Consider the following 21,576-nt stretch of genomic DNA (forward strand, 5'->3'; position numbering starts at 1 on the left):
CAGGGTGTGCCATCTCTTCCCTGCCCCTGACCTACAGCAGCATCAGTTTCGGCCCTTCACCTCTGAATTTTAGGGCAGCGCTGCAGGTTTCAGGCATGCAGGCACCGTGGTGATGAGGCTCCTCCTCATGATTTGGGAACTGGAGCCTTTTACTGTTGAAGTCAACGAGCCAGGAGGGCAGTCTGGACTCCTGCAGCAGCAGAGCTGGCTTCCAATAATCCACTGCTTACCTGCACCATGTCAGCAGGTTTCCACAACTCAGTAGTGGCTTTCGCAGCTCTCTTCTGCTATAAATGCTATAAACCAGATCTGGTTTAAATTTAGAAAGCGGCCTTTTTATTTCTCCTTCTCCTCCTATTAGATCATTTTCAACTCCCTTCACACCTTGGATTCAGTATGGGGCTGATGTTATGTTTCTTGTTTTGATAGAGCAGCATTAGACCAAATGGATCGAGTAGACATTAATAAGTAGCTAGGACTAGATAAGATTTGCTAGACCACTCCCCAGAAACTCAGATAGGAAACCCCTGACCTGGTGTCTGAGGCTTGTGCTAAATCTTTACAGATGGCCCCATGCTATGGGCCTGGCAGGAAAAAACTGCTTGAGAGGGGCTCCGGGGAATGTGGAACCAATGGGACTGCCCTTCATTCCTGAAAAGATGAGAGAGTCTGTAACAAAAATGATGAAGGGACACATGGACAAACAGTGTCTGCTTGCAAGGAGTGGCTTCTGTGGAGGGAAGTCCTGCATCACCGGAATTTGGAGGAAGGGCAGTGAGTATGTGGATAAAGGGGGTTGTGCGAGTATAATAATCCTCCTGCATTTTCAAAAAGCCTTTGAGAAGCTTTTTGTAAAGCTTATTAAATGTTGTAAAGAAACTAAGTTACCACAAGATTGGACAAGAGATTTGGTTTTGGATTGAAAGCTGGTGTAAGAAGAGGAAGTGAGGGATAGGGCTTAGTGGTCAGTCTTTAGGAGGAAGGAGATCCAAAGAGTCAGTAATAACAACAACAACAACAACAACAACAACAACAACAACAACAACAACAACAACAACAATAATAATAATAATAATAATAATAATAATAATAATAATAATAATTCAGGTAGGAAGTGACCTCCTGGAGGTCATCTAATGAATCTCCTTCTCCGAGTAGGTCTAATTGCATCAAATTACTCAAGGACTTTTCTAGTCAAACCTTGAATGCTTGCAAGGATGGGAATTCCCCAGGTCAGAAGAGAAGCCTTGGGCTGTCTTTGATGACTGATGTTCACTGGGGACCTGTGAAACCTCCAAGTCTGCAGGTGATACTTAAACTTCTTGCAGGTGGTCAGATGCTGAATGCTGAGAAACTCCAGAAGGAACCCACACAACAGAAGGAGTGGGAGATGATCTCATGGTGATCTCATCATGAGATGAAATGATCAGGAGACTGAAGGGGCTGAAGAGTCGTCTTCATTTGACCCTTCATTTTGGAGAGGGGAAGGCCGAGGGAGTTACGAGTGATGTTTACAAGCCCATAAATGTAGCAGATGTAAAGGTGGAGGCATAAATCACCTTTATAAAAGCACAATGAGTTTTTCAAAGGTGATTCGCATGGAAGGTGATTTTTCAAAGGTCATGGCACTCTATCATTTGTAGTGGTGGATGCAACGCAATGTTCTGGGATCCGTGCTGCCTGTGGCATTGCGAGGCTGAGGGCTGGAGGGGCAGCAGGCTCTGGCAGGGGGTGGTTGTGCCATTGATACAACTGGCCCTGCTGCACGAGTATTTGTGTGCTTTCAAGCCAGAGCAAATCCACTATTATTTTTTTTTCTGGCATAGTTGTACTGAAAAATATTCATAGTCCTTAACACTGCCCCGCCATTCATTCCTTGCTTTCCCACACACAGGCTGCTTTTGTTGGCTTGGATTTGGCAGATGGCTACAGCAACAGAAAAGCTCCTTTTGTTGGTTTGTGCTTTGTCTGTGCAAGAATCTCAGCTGCCAGACTGTACAGCAGCGTGGATGGGCACCAGTAACATCAGGGCTGACAAAGTTTGCATTTTGCAACACACCTCCATTCACCAAAAAAGATTGCTGTTACCTGGACTCACTGTCTATGTTCTTTGGGGAAAAAAAAAAAAAAAAAGGAAATTTACCTCTCTGACAACAACATAGATTGTCAGGTATCAAAATGTGCTAAAAAGTGAGCAGAAGCTCTGGGTAGTGTGCAGGATCAGCTAATGAATAGGACAACACTGAACCCAAGTGCATTAAATCATTTCACAGATGTGAAAATATGGGACAGTTGGTCATGTCTTGGTCCATGCAAGTGAGACTACAGCTCCCACAAGGAAAAATTCTTCCTCCTTGACTTGGCTGTGCTTATCTCCTTGCCATGGAAAATATCACTGCCCTTTTGTTGGGAAAGATTGCATATTTGTCTTCATTGCTTTTTCTGAGATATTCACTGGGAAGCTTCAGCAGAAATAATTTGGAAGAAAATAATAACGTCCCAGTCTAAAATGCACAAGATCAAATATGCTATTGTTTTCTGAGTCTTGTCAAACACACTCTCCCTTTTCTGCAATTTTGTCTTTGTGAGTCTGCAGCAGCAGCAAATGCCTGCTGGCTGAAGTGTTTGCTGATCACAGGATATTCAGCGTCCAGACTGCCAAATAGGGAACAGTCAAGCAATCCTTTATAATCCTCTTCTTTCAGTTAAACAATCTTTTATTGCTTTCACTTGCCCACATAACTTGCAGAATGCATCTGAGGTGGAGATGTTGAGCAAATTCTCTGTTCATGGAGTTTGCTACGATGTAAAATTTAAGTTGTATTTCTTTTCTTCTTTTTGTTCCTCTTTCTTTTCCCTTTTCTTTCTTTTTCTTCTCCCCTTACTTCTTTCTTTCTTTCTTTCTTTCTTTCTTTCTTTCTTTCTTTCTTTCTTTCTTTCTTTCTTTCTTTCTTTCTTTCTTTCTTTCTTTCCTTCTTTCCTTCTTTCCTTCTTTCCTTCTTTCCTTCTTTCCTTCTTTCTTTCCTTCTTTCTTTCCTTCTTTCTTTCTTTTTCTTTTGCCTTTTACTTTCCTTTTCATTTTCATTTTCTTTTTATTTTTTTTCCTTTCCTTTCCCCTTTCTTTCCTTTTATTTTTTCCCTTCCCTTCCCTTCCCTTCCCTTCCCTTCCCTTCCCTTCCCTTCCCTTCCCTTCCCTTCCCTTCCCTTCCCTTCCCTTCCCTTCCCTTCCCTTCCCTTCCCTTCCCTTCCCTTCCCTTCCCTTCCCTTCCCTTCCCTTCCCTTCCCTTCCCTTCCCTTCCCTTCCCTTCCCTTCCCTTCCCTTCCCTTCCCTTCCCTTCCCTACTCTGCTACTCAGCGCTCCCTGCCACCACCCCACCCCCCTCCCCCCCCGCCCCCCCCGCCCCAAAATGGGCGTGACGTCATCGTGTGATGGCCGTGACGTAGCGCGGGAGGGAGGGAGGCAGAGCCGGGAGCATGTATGGGCCGATGCGGGGCCGGGGGGGGTCGGGAGGGGGGTACCGGGAGGGGTCTGGGGGGATCGGGGACACCGGGGGGGTACCGGAGGGGATCGGGGGAGGATGCCGGGGGAGTCCCCTGGGGGATCGGGGGGCACAGGGGGGATGCTGGGGGTACGGGGAGGTACCGGGGGGTACCGGGGGGGCACCGGGGGGTACCGGGGGTGATGTCGGGGGGGGGTCCGGGAGTGCCGGGAGGTACCGGGAGGTAGCGGGGGGGATGCCGGGGGAGTCCCGGAGGGGATCGGGGGGTACCGGGGGGTACCGGGGGGTGATGCCGGGGGTGATGCCGGGGGTGCCGTTGCAGGTCGGTGAGCATCGTGGCGCTGGGCACGGAGCGGGAGGCGGCGTCGGGCGGCGCGGGGCAGCCGGGGCTGGTGCGGAGCTACCTGCGGGGCAGCGGGCTGGTGGCCGAGCTGGGCAGCCCCGCGCCCAGCCGGCTCCGGGCGCGCATCCTGGGCGGCGTGCGGCTGGAGCTCCACGAGTGTCCGCGATGGGTACGGCCATGGGGTCCCCCGGGTGTCCCCTTCCTTCGGGGGTCGCCCCCCTGAAACAATGGGGAGGTCTCTGCTCTCTGCCCGCGGGTGCTGTGGCACCAGGTTTATGGCAAAATGCCGAAAATAAGTCTCAAAACAGCAGAAAGGATGCAGCAGTCCACAGAGGGTCTTTTTCTCTGTAAGGCTGAAAAGGCAATCAGGCGTCCAGCTCAGGGAAATGACAGGTTCTGTTATTTGTCCTCTGGCTAAATGCACTGTATCGAGCCCTTTTGCTTCTGCTGTGATGAGTTATCACATCCTAGCACGATTTCTCACATCAGAAGGTAAATAACGAGGGTCCTGACACTCTACCGTGTTACTGGGACTTTTGCTAATGGGTGAGATAACTTAATTAGGAGTATGAGCAGGTCAATGATTATGCAAGAAATGACACTGATACTTTAGAATAATGCATACTTAATAACACCTGATTGCCTTCCAAAAAAAAAGAAAAAAAAGCTTTAACAGCTTTAACAAAATCAAACTCTGAGACAGTAATTGGTTTGAACTTAATAATTTTATCCTGAGAGTGATTTTTGCAGCACTGTAAAGTAAACTTTTTTTTTTTTTCTTTCAATCTACGGGAATCCTACCAGTGCAGCAATACACGATCAGGAGCCTGTAATCTTAAAGCTGCATTATCCAATTTAGCTATCATTCTGTTCTCTATTTCTCACTGCTTTTCCTTTTCGTTTCTTTTTCTTTTTTCTTTTTAAATGGGATCTCTGATTTTTTTTTAAAATTTTTAAATCTGCATTTCATCTGCCTGTGTACTTTGTTCAATTCATTGGAGCACAGCAATGAGTAGGAGCCACTGAATGTAAATTAAAGCTGTATGACTTCAAAGGATGTTTCAAAGGACCGGCGCTTGGCGAGGGGGGTTGGAAGGCAGGCAGCGATAGCTGCAGAATGGTAGGAGGAGAAAAGTGTGCAGACCTAGATTAGAGATGCATTTTTCATCTTCTTATGTTGTTTTATGTCCATCTGACCTTGTGGAGAGCAAGGCTCTCCACCTCTGGACCTCTTGTCACTTTTGGCCTTGAAAAGCTATCTTGTTTTTGTCTATGGCATTATGTTTTACAGCATTGGCCTCTTGTTCCCTTTCTCAGCCAAGGGAGGCAGGGAGCCGATTACTGGGAATAATGAGGAGCAGTGAGCATTTTTTGCTGAGCAGAAGACATCTCGGGGAGTCGGACTGGCCTCCTCTGAAGGTTCTTTGCTCCGAGTGAAGCTGCCTGCTTGCTAGGAGGAGGCAGGACAGGACTGTTGTTGGTAGGCTGGATTCTCGAGGCTTTAGGTCGTTGTGGTCCTTGAAGGACTATTCTTTGGTAGCCCGGGGAAATACCACGTAACAGCTCAGAACAATGACTGGGGGTGCCTCAAGTGCGGTTGTTGCTAACGCATCATAATCCTCACAGTAAAGGATTCATATTTCAAGCAGAGTACTGAATCTTAGAGGCAGTGGCATAGTGGGCTTTGCATTGTTTCATCTAAGCATAACTTTCATTTCAGCTAAGGTTTGTATTTTATCGAGATCAAACCCACGGGATCAAAGCAAGCCAGTGCTGCACATCAACCTGGCAGGTGAGCACACCAATTGCTGCAGGATGGCGGGCTGCCCGGGTCCCATGGGGTCGCTGAAGCAGCATCAGCGTTACCCTGGGGTCCTGGTGTTTGGTGGCTGGAGGTGGCTACCAAACTGCTGAGCAGGTTTGAGCTGTTCTTGGGCAATGCTGCCCATAGGAACAGTCTGTCTAGTGTTACAGACGGACTTAAGGTCTTTGATGTTTCTGTGCTCCAAAAATGACAGGGATGGAGTCATTACTGCCAGCATGCAGAGTGTTGTGAGATCTTCCTCCTGGTGGCAGCTGCAGGGCGCAGGGAAGCAGTGCTGGCTTTGGAGATAGAGGTGCATCATTCGTGTTGAAATCTGTGAGCACAGTGCCACTGTTTCCGAAACCACACCGACCTCCATGCGTCAAACCCCGTGTATTTATCACTGTGGCCTGCTGTGTCCCACGCTGTGTTTGGGAAGCTGCATGCTGATACCTGCCATGTGCAGGGGACAGATACACAGGACCAATTCCCTGGTGGTTCACATGGCTGGAACAAACTTTGACAAAAAAAAAAAAAAAACAAAAAAAAACAGACCTGGCATGAGCAGAGGTATGAAGAACTAAGGAAAACCTAAGTGTGTTAACATCCAAGCTACATATTGTGACTTTAACGCACACTTGGTTGCTAACACATGCTCAAGTTGTGATCTCTTAATGCGTATCGAACTAGAAAGTCAAACTTTTTTATCTTTTTTTTTTTTTTATAAAACTCAGTATGGGAGCTAGCGACTTGAAAGGAGTAGTTTGCAAGAGTAGTTTAAGGTTTCCTCTAGAAAAGGTTGCTTTACCTGGCAAGCTATGAATGTGTCAGATTTGACAGTCCTGGGAAGTGAGTTGCTGTTTTATCAGCTTGTGTGTACTTTGCAACTTCAGTCACTTTATGCTGAGTTTTGTTGTGCTCCTGCATGTGTACAGGTGAAAACTGCAGAAAAAGTGTGGACCAAGTCTGTAGTATCTGATGGCAAGTAAATCTTCAACTTCAGAATGAAGCATAGCATAGAAACAGCAATTCATATTTTGATTCATTTAATTGTGATGTTGGAAAATAAATGGCAGGATGAGCGGCACTGTGGTAAGGGCAATAAACCTAGCTGTGTTACCTCTGCTGATCTTTCCTCTCACCTGGAGCAGTGCTGTAAGGATATTAGAGAGATTCAGTCCTAGGTTGGGGGAGCAAGTCCTGGGAAAGTCCTGCACTGGGGCAAACCTCCCAACAGCCATGGTGCACCCGGCGGGTGCTGGGGGGCTTGGGGAGAGAGGGGCTGCCCTGCCCTGGTGCTGGTGCTGTGGTGGGCAGGGTGCTGGGCTCAGTGGGCAGCAGGACGCTGCTGGCTCCCTAAAGGCATTCATACATTGTTTTTTTTCACAAAGCAGCTATTGTCCTCTAAGGGGACTATGTGTTCCGCAGGAAAACCACGTTCGTTGCCCCTGAAGGCTTGGTTTTCGACTTTGCTGCTTGACAAGAAAGATTTACTAGTGGGAAGGGTTCCTTATGAGAGAGGTGTGTAGCAGAGACAGGTAAGGGGAGAAAGCAGCTTCTTTTCTAGGAAGTCCTGAGAGGAACAGCAACAGAACTACAATTGTAACTAATAAGGTCATATTACCATAACGCTAGCTATGCACTTATTCTCTTTGTCAGCGGCTGTCTTGGGAAGTGGACTGTGCCAAGAGCAGGAAGCGTGATGAGAAGTAGCTGCAATGCAAATGGCATAGCTGGAGCCTGGAATTGAGGTCACTCCTGCATCTGAACAGCTCATTATCTGAGGGAATTCTTCCGGCGTTTCTGCAGGAAAACTTTCCTAAAAATGAGAATCAAGGAGTGCTTAACATGGCTAAGGCTCCAGATGCTCTGTCTCAAGTGATGTATTGGGAGAACAACATTTTGTCAGAGATGTTTCTGAAGAACTTTCCCACCATGGGAGCAGTAATCTGAATGGTCTACTCTACATTTGATGCAAAATGAAATAACTGCCATGAGGCCTCTGGGAACGTGCCTTTCTGCTCTGTGTTTGTGACAGTAACATCCATCCTGAAGAACAGACTTTGGGTGTGCGGGAGAGCTTAGGGAAACGGCAGGAGGGTGATACAGATGGGGTGTTGTGATGCTTTGGATGGGCGCATCCAACATTGTTCTAGCTTCTTTGATATGCTGCACACTGGCTCTCATCCTGGGAAGGTGCACTCCAACCCCACAGCTCTGTCAACATCACCAAAATCCTTTTTAGTATTAGCAGAGACACACAGTGGTGGCAGGGGGTAGTGGAGGAAACCACGGACCCACAAACCTGCTGCAGTCTGCTCTTGAGAGCCCATGAGACTTTTTTCCCTAGCAGTTCAACAAAGACGTGTATTTATGCACCCATGCAGTTATTTTCAGTAAGGGTTTCACCAAGTTTCCACACACCTGCAGAGCTGGAGATGTGGCAGGGTACAAAAAGGGCACCTAGTGCATTACCTGTAAGCTAATGGCTAAGCTTTCTTCTTGTTGTTTTGTTGTCAAAAATACGTTTTTAGTATCATTTTCAACAGGAAAAGCATACATATTTTCTTGCTGTATCATACTGACCTTTTCACCACTGTTGTGTAATCTCCACAAGCTTGCAGTCAAACACAAGTCTTCTACAATGTGCTCTGATGGGATTGGGAAGAGCCCCAGAGATGCCACTAGTTGGGATTAGAGCTTGGAGGGTGTTCAAGGATGGTCTTTTACAGGATGATGCTCTCTTTGGAGAGCTGGGATGAGAGCTGAGGCTGGAGCAGTGTGCCCCTGTGTGTTAGATTGTGTCGTGTCCAGAGCTGCCACTAGGGCTGATGCCCAGTTAAGCACTAGGGTTAGAGGTGGTTCCTTCCTTTGGCCATGCTGAGTTCATATTCACCAAAACCTCAACAATCTTCCCAAAATCTTTCTTTGTGGCATGAAATGGTGTCAAAGTCCATTGGAGGTTTAACTCTATAATGGAGGCAGCTGCACAAACCATATACAGACGTGTGACAACATGTAAATATTGCATATTACATCCAGTATGAAGTTTCCACAAGTATTTTTTATTAGGAATGCATTCGCTTGTTGCAGAGTTTTTGTATATTTGTGCATCTTTGCTCTAGTCCCCAATGGTGTTATTGATCCCCAACATCTTAGTGATAGAAATGTGCAAACCTGAGCTTCAACACAAGCAGACAGAAGGAAGTTGAAAAGCAACAGGCATGCTTTCTATCTTCTGTCATACAGCAACTAAACGTTTTATATTTATTTTTGGTTTGTATTTTATTTTTCGTTAAACCTTTCATGTGGTAAATGTATGCAACCCTACCAAAATATTTATGTGGAGATCTTCATCAGCTAAAAAGTATTAGAGCTGCCCCTTGAATGTTCTCGATTTTTTCCTGGCAGTATGGTGATGGGGTGCTGTGAATGCCCATCTAGCTGGCTGTCTTAAAGCACTGTACCTGGTAGTCTCACTGCTACAGGTACTAAACTTGTGTTACTGCATTAGCTTTATAAATTCGCTATGAAGCAAGTGTGTGCTGGCTACAGATTTGACTGTTTTTGGTTTGGCTGGGCTGAGGTTTGAAGTTTTGCTGGTGCCTAGGAGCAGCCAGTGAGAAAAAGATGAAACACATAGTTCGAGCCCTCTGATGAGACTATGCTATGAAATAGTCATGTAAAGGAAGCTAACCATCACCAATTGAAAGAGGGTAGATTTAGATTAGCTGTAAGGAAGAACTTTTTCCCTCTGAGAGGGGTGAGGCACCAGCACAGGCTGCTCAGAGGAGCTGTGGCTGTCCCAGCCCTGGCAGTGCCCAAGGTCAGGCTGGATGGGGCTGGGGGCAGCCTGGGCTGGGGGAAGTGTCCCTGCCCATGGCAGGGGGCTGGAAATTGGGTGGAATAGAGGTCTCTTCCAACCCAAACCATTCTGGGATTCTGTTAAGTGAATCAGGACTGAAGCTGATACAAAGCTGGATTAGCACAGCCAAGTTATTTTAGAGTAGGAAAGGATGGGATGGGAGGGGAGGGCGTAGAATAGAATAGAATAGAATAGAATAGAATAGAATAGAATAGAATAGAATAGAATAGAATAGAATAGAATAGAATAGAATAGAATAGAATAGAATAGAATAGAATAGAATAGAATTTTGTTAAACCATGGTGAAAGTTTTCCTTAGCCTGGGATTATAATAATCTCTAACAATTGACTTGAGTAAAATCCACCAACAGCAAGACTTTTAAAGCTCATGCCAGCATGGTGAATCATTATACTATAGCTATTCTTTATAACTTGTAAATTGTCTATGGTTCTCTTATTCCAGAACAAGGACACCTACTAAAGAAATTAATGGGAACACCTATTAGGCTTTGAGTTTATTTCTCGGCTTAATTATGTGTAGAGAAAAGCTCTGAATTGTGTAGGATGTGCGCTGACAGTCTATGCAAATATTTGCCAATTGATAGACTTCCAGCAAGTTCCTACTTCTCTTGTACTTAAGAGTAATACAGCTCATTCAGCACAGATTTGAAACAGTGACTCTTTCGGAGTGATCCCATTGATTTCCCCTCACCCAACCCAAACTTTGAGTCCTGTTCTTTTGTCTCTTCTTTTATGACTGTTTCCTCCTCTCTTCCACATCTTCTGCATTTCATCATTGCTCGTTTCCTTTTTTTTTTTTTTTTTCTCAAGATCATATTTTATGTTAGCTTTACTTCATGCTGTATAGTACTGTTCTGAAAGGTTATACTATTTTAGATTTTTGAATTGATTTTTAGTTCTCTGGAAAATTTCCAGATTTCTGTCAAAATTTTCAATTGAGCAGATGTGCAAAGCCATTGCTGTTTCTGAGCTAGTGTTTGGTAAAGGAGAAATTCTGAATTTGGAGATGTCATGCAAATGACTATATGAGTAACAACCAATATTATGTGTAGATGCAGCACAGTTGTAATTTAATTGGATACAAAATAATTTTAGAGTTTAACTCTTACTCTTACAGCCCACGGTAATGAAAAACTGAATGAGAAATTGAAAAAGGAAGGTTAGTTATGTCACATAAGTCCTTGTATTGAAGACACTAGCACTTGTTTCTGCTTGGAAGCTTCTGTGAAGCAGATAAAACTTACACTCAAGTGATAAAAGCTGTATCTAAAGGTTCATAAGTAAAAACTATTGTTCTGTGTAACCCTCTACCTAAAATATTATTATAATTAATGGTTTTATATGAATTGCTACAAAATTTTTACCACTTTTATTTCCTTAATAGAAACATATGAAAATTAAGTATTTTAAACAGCAGTGTTTCTTTCTGCAAATTATATCCCTAGATAAATACTATCTGAATAACTTGTTTTGCAAACAACAGAATTACAGAGCATCAATTCTGGTCTTTGTTGCATGTCTTCAAATGAGATATTAGACTATCAGTTAAAAGCATGCCTGTAAGGTTTTTTGCATTAAATTATATTGAATAGCTAATCTTTTGATTTATAGGCAAGGGATTCTTGACTTCTTTTTTTTTTTTTTTTTTTTTTTTTTTTTCCCTGTTTAGGATATATTTGACAGTGACTGGTACACCTCTCGCAGTCTTATTGGAGGAGCTGATATTATTGTGATTAAATACTCTGTCAACGACAAGACCTTGTTTCAAGAAATAAAAGACAGTTATGTCCCAATGATAAAAAAGGCATTAAACCACTGTTCAATTCCGGTAATAATTTCTGCTATTGGTGCAAGAAAAAACCGTAAGTATCCGATCTTCTGAAGCAATAGTTAAAATGCCACTTGGAAGTTCGACATGTAGTAATTTCAGTAGAAGCTGATTGTTTTTCCAGGTTGTTAACAGAACAATTAATCTGTCAGAATGACAGTAATGTGCTCATGTATTGTGGTTCTGCAGGCTGGCATGTGGGCAAGAACCCTTATGGTTAATTAATCCTGATGACAAAAGGCATCCTATCCTGCTTTGACCTCTGCAACAACTCTTCTTGTGGAGTCATCAGAGGTGGGGATTAAATATAGTGTTTAGGATTAAAGAGACATAAATTTGAGTGTACGAGACGAGCTCTGTAGTTGTGAGCTCTCTCTAGCCATACTGCAGGTTCCACATATCTCCAGCATTAAAACTCAGTGCATCAGCCTGCAGCCTGAGGTGGTGGAAAAAGCCTCTGCATCCTCTAGGGTGTCATCAGAGGAGCAGAGAGACAGCCCTTTGGTACCGCACGGGCTGCGCAGGAGGCCCACGACAAGGGCAGAGCACACTGATGTGTAGCAAGCAGGGAGGTGTTGCTGTGTCACGCTTAGGGAAGCTACAGTCACACGGGTGTGGATTGATACCTTGGTGTCCCGCAGCTGACTGGGGCAACACTGGTAAGAAGATGCGTGCAGTTTGGGTAGACATGAGTAGCTTTTGTCTGCTTACATCCTGAAGTAAAGTAGAAAAAAAATAGCATAGATACCAACAGAAAAACCACATAAACTTCATTCTCTATTTCCAGGTGTTTTGCATTGTGCTTTTGCTGGTTTTCATGGTCTGTTTAGTCATGGGGTTTGATTTTCTTACATGTTTTCTTTCCAAGACAATGAGTGCCAAACTTGTGACTTGGTTTTACTTTATGAGTTTGACTGAAAGCAATATTTCTGAGCATTTCTCCAGCTAAGAGTAAGAGATGTGGTTTATGAACGTATCTATAGTCATTTACTTTGTGAAATATAAATAAATATTAAGCAGTATGACGTATATCTTCTGTGGACATAATGTTCAGTTTTGCCAGCATCTATTTACGTCCCATTTTGCTCAGTGATTGAGATGGGGTTGTTAAAGAACTCTGTAAGAATTAAATCTTTCCCTTCTTTCCCTTTCTTTTCTTTCCCTTTCTTTTCTGTGCCTTTAACTTCTTTGCCTTTCCCTTCTTTCTTTTCCTTTCTTTCCTTTCCCTTCTTTCCCATTATTTTATTTTATTTTATTTTATTTTATTTTATTTTATTTTATTTTATTTTATTTTATTTTATTTTATTTTATTTTATTTTATTTTATTTTATTTTATTTTATTTTATTTTATTTTATATTTTATTATTTTATTTTTTCCTTTAGTAAGTCACTAACAGTGACAAAATGCTTTTATGCTGTGATTTACACAAGGGCAATAAATCTGCCGTCCCAGAGGTAACGTTTCATTGAACTAACCCTGGGCTTCCCCATTTCTTTTCCTTCCCTGCACTTGCTGTCTTCCCCAGCCTCCCTCTGCCTGCCTCCCTGCCAGGGGAGAGGCCAGGGCTCCCAGCCACCGCCTGGGTCACGACCCGGCTGCTGGGGCTCGCACTGCACCCCTTTGTTTGGGGGAGGTACGTGCGGGCCGGTGGCTTGCTCATACTCATTACTAAGATTTTAATCCTTTGTAGTAGCAAGTGCTGCTGCCAACAGAAATAAAAACAGCAATGTTAACACATGTTGCCCGTGGGCCAGAGCAGTGGGAACAAGTGTAGAGCATGTACGGCATATCTGGGAGCACGTTTTTGCAGGCAGTTCTTGCTGGCGTTAGGCAAAGCCAAGCCCAGGTGGCTAACAGATTTCTATCAGTAACAGCATAGTCTTCAAAAATAGCTACTATGGCATAAAGAATTATGTAAAACCTGAAAATAAATCATACTCTCCTGTATGTGCGTGCTCATAGCAGCCAGGACTGTTGGTGGAAGTTTTTCCTTTCCATGCCTGGAGTGCATGGGGAGGCCGCAGTATGGCAGGCTGGAGGGTGGCAGCAACCCATGGTGCACGTACCAACCCCAAACCAGCGTCCTGAAGGTCCTGCTCAACTCTTCTGCCTCGAATTGAATTTAAATAGAATCCAAATGGTATTTAAAATAATGTTAATGTAGGATAAACTGAGTTTTGAATAGCAGCTGGTATCTTGAATGGACTAGAAGAAGCTGTTCGTGTTGATATGATTGCAGATTTCTTACCAGAAAATTGCTGTGCTTGACTGTTTTTTATTTTCTGAGCAGAACATCCTTACAGCTGTTTAGGGAGATGGGTAGTCTGGGTGGTTGGACCAAAACGCCTTACATGCACCCTTGTTTTCTCCGCAGTGCCCTGTACCTGCCCGCTGTGCACCTCGGACCGGGGGAGCTGTGTTACCACCTCCGAAGGGCTCCAGCTTGCTAAGGAGTTCGGAGCTACTTACCTTGAGCTGCACGCTCTTAACGACTTCTATATCCAGAAGTATTTTGGGGGTGTGGTAAGTGAGGGGCCGCAGGGCTCCCAGCATGGCACGGAGCAGGCCTGATGGGCCTAATGGGCTCAACAGCCCAGCTGTAACTGCCTGCTGGAGAAACGGGGAAAGCCGTGGTGCATGCTGCAGGGACTCCCCACGCACTTCTGGTGCTTTTTTCCTGCTCAAGTGTGATAGACCCCAACTGGATAAGGCACCTTTGACAACCTGATGTGTGGGTTTGAAAGAGGAGACCTGCTTGAAGCTGGTGGTTTGAGTGGGTGGCCTCCGCAAGTCCCTTCCAACTGTTATTCTGTCATGTTCTCGTCTCTTTTTTAAGTTTTACTGTAATTGCTCAATCCCTCTGTTGTCCTGCTCATGAAATGAGGACAATAAGATTGCTGAAGTGACCGATTTTTCAGCATGTTCTTGTGGTCTCTCAGCAAACAGTCATGGCACTGTCGGTAATCCTGAGCAGAACCTGGGGTCAGTTGCAGTAAAGTCAAACAAGGCAGAAGCTCAAAAGCTTGTTAAAAATATTTCATCTTTAATTAGCACTTTATTTTTTCTCTCCCCTGCAGGCAGGGAGGTCCACAGAACAGTTTCAAACCACAGTCTTTCAGACTTCTCCATGCAATTGTTTCACATTTGCATTTGATTTTCAACCTTATGCAACATCGGGGTTTTTTTTGAACCTTTTATTTACTTCCCTGGTAGCATCTGGATTTGAAGAAAAAAAATGTAGTTCTTTTAGCCCAGTAATTTCACATGGTTTGACAGCTGTCCCTGATTTACAAGTGCAGTGTGCTTCCATGGGATTTGATAGCAACTTGAAATACCTGGCACAAGGTAGCCAGTTTTTATTGGATCCATTCATTCCCAACTAAAACCAAGGAATCCTCACAACATCTCATCCAAGCAGAATATTCTTCTAGTTTTCATAAAGCACTGTGCATGCTACTGGAATGCATTGTGTGCTAAAAATGTTTAACACCTCCATTACCTAGAACCATACCACCATTAATGCCTCTTTGCTCATTTTAAATTAATCATTTCACCTGAGGTACATTTTTATTGCAGTGATCACGCTTGCTGTCTCTTGTAGTAAAATGCTGTGCTCACACAGGTGATATTTAAACGTGGCTTTTCCAGAAGGCACTATAGCATTGTGTGGATTGCAAGCTGAAGAGCTCGTGTAGGGTTTGTTGTTTCCATCACTAGCACCTGATCATTAGACAGGTGCTAGTGATGGAAAGATCATTAGTCTTATTCCTCTCTGTAATTGTGTAATTAGCATCTACTAAAGTTGATAAGCTGAATATCTTTGTGACTGTCATTTTTGAGAAGATGAAACACAGGAGAGATAACCATCACCATGTGAATAAATAGTCTTTTAAATTATGCTGATTTCAATCACCTTTGGTATCTTCTGATAAGGAAGTGCCAGAACATTGATAACCTGGTTGGCCCTTCCTAATGGCAGTAGCTTCAGTCCTGCATGTCGGGTCCACTCATTGTTCATAGATTCGTGGACAGTATGTTCTTAAATTAAAAAGATTTGTTAATATTGCATTTTATATTTTAGCTGGAATATTTTATGATCCAAAGTTTGAATCAGAAGTCATCTGAAAAAATGAAGAAAAGAAAAAAGAACCAGAAGCGCCATCGAGTGCAACCCCCTCAGCTTGAACAGCCAGGTGCTCGCTGATGTCTGGTCTCTGCTGTACTGTCTGCTATGTCTGTGGTGTTCTTTATGCAATTAATGCTTTGTCATAATTATTCTGAGCAGTGTGTTATCTGTCATCAGCTATACTGGTTATGATGCTTGGGTTGCATTGTCTCTTAGTGTGGTTTAATTAATATAGGGAGAATTGTGTAGCGACATGTAACATTGCAATCGGCTTCTAATTTGTTTCAGACACAAATAATATTTTCTGGTCATTTTCTGGTGCATTTTATGGTGTACAAACTAGTAAAAGATGAACATACAAATTAGAAAAGGAAGTCATTACTTAATGCTTTATTGTTCTACAATATCAACAAGTAAATTTCCTATTTTCCTTAAAGGAAAAATACTTGAGTTCCTCCTGCATGTGATGTCCAAGCACCTGATGCACATATCCAGAGAAAGGATTATTGACAAGATTTTGCTTCTAAATATGTAGCTAAATATGCTTCTAAATATGTCTTGTCTTGCATGTACAAGAAAATACACTCAGATCCTGTAGCTTTGAGACTCACAGCCAATATTTATTTCAGTCATAAGTGCCTTAAAAGGTTTTGTAAGTTGGTAGACATGCTTTGCTAAACAAGTTCTACTAAATATTTCCATTTTAGGAGTATTTCACTAGGCGTATGCGAACTGCATCAAATATTTTTTTTTCCAAAAATTGGCCTTGATTTGGTCAGATTTCTGGAAAAATAAGTGTTCTACAGTTAATAATTGCTTTAGTTTTACAGACCAGCTCCTTAACTTTTGCAGAAAAATTGCCGATCTTAAAAGGCGAGGCCTCACATTACGACTCTGACCTGCACAACTTGCTGTTCTGCTGCCAGTGCACGGATGTGGCCTTTTACTCAGAAGACTTCAGCAAGGTGATGGAGGCTCACAAGGTCATCCTGTGCTCCGTGAGCCAGGTCTTCATGCTGCTCTTCAACGTGAAGAGCCCCGCAGATGTCCACGACTCCTCCGTTGTGCGGACAGCGCAGAGCCTCTTTGCGGTGGACACCGGGGCCGGGCTCCCAGTTGCTCGTGGCTCTGCAGAACCCAGCCCCCCAGCCAGGGTGATTGTTAAGGACTCTGTCTTCTGCTCCTGTCTGTTGGACATCCTGCACTTCATTTACTCAGGTACCTGGCTGCCTGTTTCTGCCGTGGCACATGCCTTGCTTGGGAGCACGTGCACTAAAGCAAGGGCCATCTCTAGGCTTGAGTTTGGCATGCATGCGCTGTGCCACATCGCTACACCTGCCTGGCTCTGAGGAGCAATGCTTGTTGGAGAGAAGCACTCCGCATATTTCCATTAAAAAATAAATTGTCTGTCACTCCAGATCTATTCAGCATGATATTTTACTTATCTACAGCCATAAGCTAACATCAACGATGTTTCAAAGCTTTGCCAACAAAATACAGAACTCATGATAGCTGCAGGGTTCGGGTTTTGAAAGTACTTTAAATGTCCACATGCTCCAAACATGTTAAAAAGAATGCAGAGTTACTGAAGTAAATCTTACATGCTCTTTCTCTTCTGGACATGGTGCTATTCAAAAGAAAGTAGTGACATCTGGTTTCAGTGCAGAGAACTTCTCTATATTGCATATGCTTTGCTGCTAATGAAATCGAGGCAGTGATCTCATCCAAACTAAATTAACCCTAGCTATATATTAATATTGAACTAATATATATATATATTGTAAAAGTCATCTCCAATAAAAATATATATATATTTATCTTTTAAAATATTGCTTAGGAATCATCAGATGAAGGAGAAATATATTATATATATATTTTTTTCAGAGGTTCCTGTTATCCTTTATAAAATATTCTGCAAGCTGTTAGTACATAAGAGTATAGACTTTTTTTTATTTGTGGAACAAGTTAGCAGGCTTTTCATTGATGCATTCTGATGTTAATGGTAATAAAAAAGACCTAAATAATTATTTTGTTAGAACTCCGTGTATAAGGGAGCTTAGTCGATGTATGTAGATCCATACCTGCTTAACACATGAAAAGGATCTTTCCTCAGTGACTGAGACTTGAGTACAGGCTTACAAAGGTACAAGGGAGGCTCATTCAGCTTTCAACCTGGGAAATCTCCCCATTAGTACTTTCAAACAGAGTGTTGAGCATGGAGAACAGATGCAGTTGTTTTTTGGTGTGAATAGATCCATTATTTTATTTATTGGTGGCTCGAGTAGAGGATAATGCTTGGAATTTCAACACATGAAAGATAAGTACAGTGTCTTTATCTGTTTGTGTTGTTAATTTACCATTAATGTTTGCTGATGTCTATGTATTTTTTTATTTTTGTTAATGGGAACCAAAGGGGTGAGCAGCTTTGCACAGAGGTGGGTGAAACTCTGCTCGAGGTCACAGCTCACAACGTGCAGAGAATTGTCTTCAGTCTTTGCAGTTTGGTACATCTAAGCAATGGCAATGACTTCTGAAGACATTTAAGGCATAGGCTGAGAAGAGATCAGGCCATGAGACAGTGTCATCATTTCAGCCTGTTAGGACCATGGCGTCATGCTCACAAGATTACAGGCACTTACCATCCTTATGCAGGAGCTGTTAGAGCTGCAGAGTCTCGATGCCCTTTCAGCTTCTGGGTGCGTTTTCCACATTTGGTAAAGCAGAGTGCTGTGAGGGCAGTGCTGACCTGTTCTTTATCCTGAGTTTTTTTCTCTCTCTGGACCTTCCCTGCTGCAGGGCCCTATAGGTCACAGATGGGAGATACTGAAGAAGTGCCTCCTGTCTTTGAGATTTATCCCAGCAAAGTCTTTGAGGATAAACTTTTTTTTTTTTTTCCTTCCCAATCTGGCTACTGTCACCTGATTTGCATTTACTATTTGGCAATAATGTTATATTATTTCTTTACCATATGGAAATTTTTGACAGTTGGGGCCAGAATCTGTGCCTAAGCCAACTATGAGCCTTCACAAGTCATCACAAGAAGTGCTTTTTTATTTCTGTCCAACTTAGTTTTTGAAAGAAAACTATGGAGAGACCTAAGAGCATATTGTGGTTTTGACTCTGAAAACAAGAAAGAAAGAAGTTCCACTGCAAACCATGCTCTGTTTTCAGTTACCAGTATTCAGCATAACTGGACATGGAACTTTTCTGATTCAGACACCTACAAAGCAATGAAACCAGTGATGCTGGTTGATCAGATGCCATAGAAGCCTAATAAATAGTGAAGCATCCTATATTATTGTAAAAGTCATCTCCAGCTTACCATGAAAGCTTGATTGTAGCAGAATCACATCTCCCAGTTTCTGGGCACATCTTGGTAAAAAATATAATTTCTGCAGGATGTGTTTGGTATTGATAAGAACTTTTCTCTGCCTGGTAAGTTCTGGGCCTTAACAATTTATAAGCCAACTTTGTCTGGTTTTGTGACAGGTGCTTGCCAGTGGGAACGACTAGAAGAGGATATAAAAAAGAAGTTGAAGGATTCTGAAAAAACTGAACATGTGCTTGAGAAAGTTAAATGTATCCTGAAAACTCCAGGGAAGGTACACCTAAGCCTCTTGGGGTAACTGGTAGTATTAGTTACATTCTTAGAAAATTCTTCTCTAGACAAGATTTCATTGTCAGCTTTGTACTACTTTAGTTTTAGCTTCTGTTTTCTTTTACTGTTTTGTCAGTAGGTTGTTCATATGTGTTTACCTATTTATCTCTGGTTTAGAAAGACAGAGATGCTGATGTAATGTGCTGGTTGAATGCAATCAGTAAAAAGCACATAAGCGAGTCTCCTAACAAGATTACTCATTGAGAGGGCTTTAAACTAGGTAAGAAGGGGGATGGGGCTGAAGCAAGGATTGTTGGAGCTGTGCCAGGGGGAACAATGGCAAGGCTGGGAGATAAGCCCAGCTGAAGTGCATCTACACCAATGCACGCAGCATGGGTAACAAACAGGAGGAGCTGGAAGCCATCGTGCAGCGGGCAGGCTACGACTTGGTTGCCATCACGGAAACGTGGTGGGACCAGTCTCATGACTGGAGTGCTGCAATGCCTGGCTATAGGCTCTTCAGAAGGGACAGGCAGCACAGAAGGGGTGGCGGTGTGGCTCTCTATATTAGAGAGTCTTTCAATGTTGTAGAACTCGAGGCTAGGAATGACAAGATCGAGTCCCTTTGGGTTAGGATCGGCAGGGACAACAAGGCTAGTGTCCTGGTCGGGGTCTGCTATAGACCGCCGAACCAGGATGAGGAGACGGATGAGGAGTTCTACAGGCAGCTGACAGAAGTTGCGAAATCGTCAGCGCTTGTACTCGTGGGGGTCTTCAACTTCCCTGACATATCCTGGAAGCACAACACAGCCCAGAGAAAGCAGTCTAGGAGGTTTCTGGAGGAAGTGGAAGATCGCTTCCTGACACAGCTGGTTAGTGAGCCTACCAGGGGTGGTGCCCCGCTAGACCTTCTCTTCACAAACAGAGAAGGACTGGTGGAGGATGTGGTTGTTGGGAGCTGTCTTGGGCAGAGTGACCACGAAATGGTGGAGTTCACTATTCTTGGCGAGGCCAGGAAGGGGACCAGTAAAACTGCTGTACTGGACTTCCAGAGGGCTGACTTTGAGCTGCTCAGGACACTGGTTGGCAGAGTTCCTTGGGAGGCGGTTCTGAAGGGCAGAGGGGTCCAGGAAGGCTGGGCGCTCTTCAAGAGGGAAATCTTAATGGTGCAGGAGCGGTCTGTTCCCATGTGCCCAAAGATGAGCTGGCGGGGAAGAAGACCAGCCTGGCTCAACAGAGAACTGTGGCTTGAGCTTAGGAGAAAAAAGAGGGTTTATAATCTCTGGAAAAGAGGGCAGGCCACTAGGGAGGACTATAAGGATGTTGTGAGGCTGTGCAGGGACAAAATTAGGAAGGCCAAAGCTCATCTGGAGCTCAATCTGGCTACTGCCACTAAAGATAACAAAAAACACTTTTATAAATACATCAACACAAAAAGGAGGACTAAGGAGAATCTCCATCCTTTACTGGATGCAGGGGGAAACTTAGTTACAAGAGATGAGGAAAAGGCAGAGGTGCTCAATGCCTTCTTCGCCTCAGTCTTTAGCGGCAATACCGGTTGTTCTCTGGATACCCAGTACCCTGAGCTGGTGGAAGGGCATGGGGAGCAGGATGTGGCCCTCACTATCCATGAAGAAATGGTTGGTGACCTGGTACGGCACTTGGATGTGCACAAGTCGATGGGGCCGGATGGGATCTACCCAAGGGTACTGAGAGAACTGGCAGAGGAGCTGGCCAAGCCCCTATCCATCATTTATCAGCAGTCCTGGCTATCGGGGGAGGTCCCAGCTGACTGGCGGCTAGCAAATGTGACGCCCATCTACAAGAAGGGCCGGAGGGCAGACCCAGGGAACTACAGGCCGGTCAGTTTGACCTCAGTACCAGGGAAGCTCATGGAGCAGATCCTCTTGAGTCATCATGCAACACTTGCAGGGCAAGCAGGCGACCAGGCCCAGTCAGCATGGGTTTATGAAAGGCAGATCCTGCTTGATGAACCTGATCTCCTTCTATGGAAAAGTGACGCGCTGGGTGGACGAGGGAAAGGCTGTGGATGTGGTCTACCTTGACTTCAGCAAGGCTTTTGACACCGTCTCCCACAGCATTCTCCTCAAGAAACTGGCTGCTCTTGGCTTGGACTGGCGCACGCTTCCTTGGGTTAGAAACTGGCTGGATAGCCGGGCCCAAAGAGTCGTGGTAAATGGAGTCAAGTCCAGTTGGAGGCCAGTCACTAGTGGCGTCCCCCAGGGCTCGGTGCTGGGGCCGGTCCTCTTTAACATCTTCATCCATGATCTGGACAAGGGCATTGAGTGCACCCTCAGTAAGTCTGCAGATGACACCAAGTTAGGTGCGTGTGTCGATCTGCTCGAGGGTAGGAAAGCTCTGCAGGAAGGATCTGGATAGGCTGCACCCATGGGCTGAGGTCAACTGCATGAAGTTCAACAAGGCCAAGTGCCGGGTCCTGCACCTGGGGCGCAATAACCCCAAGCAGAG

General features: G+C 44.2%; 1 protein-coding gene across 6 annotated transcripts in view; it reads left to right on the forward strand.

Annotated features, from left to right (window-relative positions):
- The first annotated feature begins 2,763 nt into the window (after positions 1-2,763).
- The window catches only part of RHOBTB3 (Rho related BTB domain containing 3), a 28,444-nt gene continuing 9,631 nt past the window's right edge, over positions 2,764-21,576 (forward strand). For 2 of the 6 annotated variants that reach the window (XM_068667072.1, XM_068667069.1), the window contains exons 1-7: positions 2,766-2,806; positions 3,823-4,012; positions 11,203-11,395; positions 13,737-13,885; positions 15,444-15,555; positions 16,341-16,706; positions 18,978-19,090. In XM_068667072.1, the coding sequence (XP_068523173.1) occupies positions 2,790-2,806; positions 3,823-4,012; positions 11,203-11,395; positions 13,737-13,885; positions 15,444-15,555; positions 16,341-16,706; positions 18,978-19,090 (1,140 nt within the window). In that variant the 5' untranslated portion in view covers positions 2,766-2,789. Of the gene's footprint in view, positions 2,807-3,374; positions 3,477-3,822; positions 4,013-11,202; positions 11,396-13,736; positions 13,886-15,443; positions 15,556-16,340; positions 16,707-18,977; positions 19,091-21,576 lie in introns of those variants that run through there. The other 4 variants (XM_068667070.1, XM_068667071.1, XM_068667067.1 and 1 more) reach the window with 4 other exon arrangements.

This window comes from Anas acuta, chromosome Z (assembly GCF_963932015.1).
Source record: "Anas acuta chromosome Z, bAnaAcu1.1, whole genome shotgun sequence".
NCBI lineage: Eukaryota > Metazoa > Chordata > Aves > Anseriformes > Anatidae > Anas > Anas acuta.